This window comes from Aplysia californica, unplaced genomic scaffold, assembly GCF_000002075.1.
Source record: "Aplysia californica isolate F4 #8 unplaced genomic scaffold, AplCal3.0 scaffold00087, whole genome shotgun sequence".
Taxonomy (NCBI): domain Eukaryota; kingdom Metazoa; phylum Mollusca; class Gastropoda; order Aplysiida; family Aplysiidae; genus Aplysia; species Aplysia californica.
The window spans coordinates 239,636-244,698 of record NW_004797357.1 but is presented as its reverse complement, the minus strand read 5'-3'; the positions used below and the strand labels follow the sequence as shown (position 1 = coordinate 244,698).

The window sequence follows — 5,063 nt, the reverse complement described above, 5'->3', positions numbered from 1 at the left end:
CCCTTGTTTCTAGGCAGCGAATAGTACGTAACGATACCAACACAGCGCGTTCGCGTCAAAACGGACATTTTCGCTTGCATTCTTGACGTTTAGACATTTCCCGACCCACGAGACCATAGCCTACAGAGTTGTCTCCTCACAACTTCCTGTCAGCCGAACAATAGGGCCCAAGAGCTCATGACAAAGTTTTCAGCCTCTCACAGCGCTCATCGTCCATACGGCCGTCTTCTTCGCTCCAAGGTCTGGCCGCGGAAATTCTCGATTCCCGCCACTTCAACTTCAACACGACGGGCAGACAGGCGGACGACTCACGAGGGCTTCGTGCCGGCTACCTCGTCTGTTCTCTTCAACTAATAGCCCACGAGACAAGCAGCGACAAAGACACCCCTTCCCTCAACACTTTTCCGCTAAATTCCCTTGGTGGTCCGATGTAATCCCCCAAAGACAGATCGCAACAGAGATTGTGTAGCCTCTGCTTCCCACAGAACAGGGGAAAGTTCCACCTCTGTTCAGTTACACTGTTTTGGATACTTTGGCGTTCTCTTTTCATCTTTCAATAACATTACATTTTGCCTCAAAAGACTTCATATTCAAATCATTGTTCATCGCCTGCGCCTGTTCCGGCATCGACTAATTTTACTTTGGAACCATCCCCACTCCATCATCTTCCTCCTATATAAATCTCTCATCGCCTCTTTTAGCTTCCGATCCGGAGGCCGGAGAGCCGCCAATATCGATCCGGCTCTCCTCATCTTCTCGGAAATGCAAATTGTGTGCGACTGTCTCCCATCTTCCGGGTTTGCCCCGAGACATAATAGGAAACGTGGAAAAAGAGATGGGGGAAAGAAAAGGGGACTTCAGCGTTTGCACGGTTGCAGACTAGCTTTAGATTCCTCGCTGTCTGTTTTGTTAATATAGTTATTGCAACATTCCGTTTCGGTCGCCTGTAGTGTGAATACTGGATTTGTTTGTCCCCTGATTTTTCCAGAGCTCTCATACTTTGATTCCAGCATTGTTTTGTCATGCTGTGATAATATGATATTTCAGCTTGGTGGTTTACTGTACGATTAATCGTTACAGCGTTGTGACACGATATCCCCAGTCACACTTCTCTCCCGACACCTAACGTCGGCCCCGGTGCGGTCCAGTGTCAGTTTTAAAGTTTATTTTTCTGTCAATGTAGAAGTTTGACAGGCTTCGTTTCACCAACGTTCATTGATGTACGTTTTATTCGAGCAGTGATGTGAATGATTAAGTAAGAGCATTTATGTCACGCCTGTACTGCTGAAAGCCTAAACGTACGTTTATGAACGTTATACTACGATTTGTAGAAGTATTTCTCAACAGTAGCTGCAGTTTGCAGAAGTTTGCTATAGTCGACTCCTTTTCTCAACTGTTAGTACAGTCTGCTTTCGTGGACGGACTTATAAAACTGCGCTTTTGACTTCAACGTCGTATGCAGAAACCTGGCTTTGTGTATATTGGAGACAGACGATTTTGTGTATGATTTCAACTCAATATTTGCCTGATGAAATCGTTCTCTGAGGCTCTGCCAACACCACAGGAGCCCGTCTCTCCACGACAAGATAACCGGACGTAATTAGGCGTTGTAGCCTTAGCCCAGGTCACCGCCTCCCCCCGGCCGCGAGCCCAACGTGTCTCGCTGACCCGTCAACTGGGATCATTAGCAGCTGTGCTAGGTTGGCATTTTACTGACCTTTTTCGACCCCGTCCAAACGCCCAAGGCACTACTCTTCAACACTCGGCAGCTTCGGTACCCCTGGCCGCTCATTTTTTTAGGGTTGTTCTCGTTTGTTTTGTTTCGTTAATTTGTCAAGCTTAAGGTATATGGGTATATATTTGAAAGGTATATTAAAAAGAATTAACACGGGATCATTGAATAAAGACTGTAACTGATTCACTTGAAAGTTTTAAAAATTGAGAGAACTGGGGAAAGAAACTGTGTAGTTCCAAAGAGAAAGAGAGTGAACCAAGAGCTAGATGTTGCACTGTGAGTGCACATTACATGTTTCAGAGAATCCTTCTCCTTTGCTGTCTTTTAACATCTTCTACATCTGCAGAGAGTATTTAAGAAGTGTCGTTGTTTTATTTCTATTTTTATAGGATTTCTCTGGTTTGTCGAAAAAAAAACCCTGTAAGACTTCTACAGACACTTATTTCGTAGGATTGTTTTTGTTTGTTTTGTTGTTTTTTCTCGTCTCGTGTTCCTCACTGGTCGAACGACATCATCCCTTTTAGCGAGCGAGAGAAAGAGAGAGAGAGAGAGAGAGAGAGAATTGTGCTATGCCACGACTTCTCCGCTGAGGACACGGCCTTTCGTGGACAAATCTAGAGCCCGATCCTCGGCAGTTGCGGACTCGTTAAGAAGTTGACAGGAACAGTCTCAGTCTCCCCCGATCGCTGAATTGATTTTCCTCTCGGGAGCAGAAACGGCAACGCTGCTGGACAAGAGGGGGTCTGGAAGTGGACTAGAGGAGGAGCCATCAACAGCGAGGCAAACCACTGAGGCCTTGTCTAGAGACAGAAGACAGCTACAGAGAGACGAGAACTCGCCCCAAGTGACTCCACGAGTTCTGACCCGCGCTTATATAAATGGTGCAATAAATCTGCACCGCCTTCGTACACTCTTCTATCAGTTCACGACTTCCTACCATCTGTCGATCAATGCAGCAACCGTGATCTCCTCACGGCTGACAATACTTACATCAGCAGAAAGCAGACCACGGATCTCACCGCCTACTTTTCGTTGTTGGCCTCAAACGTAATCGATCCATTTGTTTACGTTTAATTGGCGCTCCTGATCTACGTGACGTGTTTATTTGCTGATAAGATACTTGAAACAACGTAATTACATCGCTTTTTAGCCACCTGTGGGTGTAGAAAGCAGACCATAGTTCCTCAGCTCCCACACACCCCATTCTTAGGACTCGCCAGCTTTTCTTTGAATTAGATTTGTGTGACTTTATGAAAACCTGTTAGGTTGAGAAACCAGCGGTTCGGGTCGCTGATAGCTCTTACGTCTACCTACCAAGTTTAAATCAGGTTGGTCTATCGCGCACTGCAGATGTGATCCTTGGAGAAACTTTGCGATCGATTTCTGGTCGACGTTCATGCTTGGAGAGGCGCCCATCTGTGCCGCAGTTCGATTTTATTAAATCAACGCCAGTCCGGGAAGTGGAAACTACAGTTTTGTCAGAGCCGATCGCTACTGGGATAGGAAAGCGGGGAAAAGAAGAGCCAACCCAGAACCGTCGCCTCGGGGAAGCTGCACTCCGTTTTATGTCTTTCTGCTTGATCGACGGAAAAAAGCAAGCCCAAACGGTTCGTGTATATGTGATTGTGTCCGATTGTTGGGTTGTATTTGAGATTGTCCTTCGCGTGTCGTTTTTTTCCGTACCATAGGAAGGGCATTGCTTGCTGTGCACAGTCGCTTCGTTACTGACGGAATTCACGCTCCGAGTGACTTTCACTGAGTTTCATCAACGCAGATTGAATTTTTACCTCGTATTTTTATACAGTATCAGCGTGTGTGTACCAAATTGTTTTCTTCCTTTTCTCTACCTCTAATATTGATGAGGTTTGCAGTTCAGTTGGAGTATACAATTCGCCACTGCGTCTTGTGACTTGGACGTCGAGTTTTCAAATCTCTTCGTTCCTGAAGGTGCTGCTAGAAAGTGGTTCCCCATTTTGTTGTGATGTTTGATTCTTTGATCGAACATTTGTTCAGCCTAACCCTGCACTGTTTTATATAAAATTAGTTATTGAGTTTTGCTGTGTATGAGTCAGCGTTTTTATTGTGGGCCTTACGGATTTTTTTCAAACGCTGGAACCTAAAGGAGCTCTTGTTTTAATGTTCAGATCCCTGCTGGAAGAAAAGATTTTTACGCCTGTTTCGTTCAAAAGATTTCTGTGATGTTTCAGAGGAGCAGCGGGCTGTCCTAGCTGTAGTAGTTAGGTGATGGGCAGCGGCCCGTCCGTTCAGATCGTGATGGTCGGGCTGGAGGGCACGGGGAAGACCACCCTCCTCTACCGCCTCAAGTTCGGGCAGTACACCAGCACCATCCCCACTATCGGCTTCAACTGCGAGAAGGTCGAAGTCGAAGAGGGCAAGGCCAAAGGCGTGACCTTCACCATATGGGATATCGGCGGTAAAGACAACATGCGGCCGCTGTGGAAGTCCTACCTCCGCTCGGCCAACGGGATTCTGTTCGTGGTGGACAGCAGTGACCACGAAGGGGCGGAGGAGGCGAGGATGGAGCTGAGCAAGCTGGTGAAGACCCAGAACCCCACCAACATCCCGACTCTGGTGGTGGCCAACAAGCAGGACCTGCCCGACTCCATGTCGCCCGAGGAGGTGGCCAAGGCGGTCGGGGTCAGTGAACTCTCTGCCACGCATGTGTGCCAGCTACTTCCGTCATGCGCGGTGACGGGGGAGGGTCTGTCTGAGGCCATGGACGCTATGTACGAGATGATAAAGAAGTGGAAGAAGGGGAAGCATAAAAATAGATAGCGATGGATGGATTCCTTAGACATATTATTAATATTATGTGTGTTTGTGTGTGTTTTTAGAGAGAGAGAGGGAGAGAGAGGGAGAGAGTAGGTGTAGGTATGTGTTTACGGGTATCTAGTGAATAATGAGTATAAATTTATATACAACGTGCATCTGTATAGAAAATGTGTGTGCGGGAAGAGAGAGAGAGAGTGTGTGTGTGTGTGTGTCAGAGAGAGAGAGAGAGAGTGTGTGTGTGTGGTGTGTCAGAGAGAGAGAGAGAGAGAGAGAATGTGTGTGTGTGTGTGTGTGGTGTGTGTGTGTGTGTGTGTGTGTGTGTGTGTGTGTGTGTGTGTGTGTGTGTGTGTGTGTTTGCAGGTTTCTTGTGCATATGTTTTAATATAATGTACTTGCACTATATAATATATCAATGAAATGACCATATTATGCGAGGTGTATATGTGTATGTGTGTTTGCTTGTTTGTACCTGCATACATGTATGTGTGTAAACTCGAGGCACAGTGAGTCAAAAGACGAAAAGAAAGAGAGAGAG

The 5,063-nt window shown here is 46.6% G+C and overlaps 1 protein-coding gene across 1 annotated transcript; it reads left to right on the top strand.

Moving 5' to 3' along the window:
* The first annotated feature begins 6 nt into the window (after positions 1-6).
* On the top strand, positions 7-4,599 carry LOC101857240 (ADP-ribosylation factor-like protein 4C). Its single transcript, XM_005094664.3, has one exon. The coding sequence runs from the start codon at positions 3,980-3,982 to the stop codon at positions 4,529-4,531; it is 552 nt and encodes a 183-aa protein (XP_005094721.1). The 5' UTR covers positions 7-3,979; the 3' UTR covers positions 4,532-4,599.
* Positions 4,600-5,063: the final 464 nt, after the last annotated feature.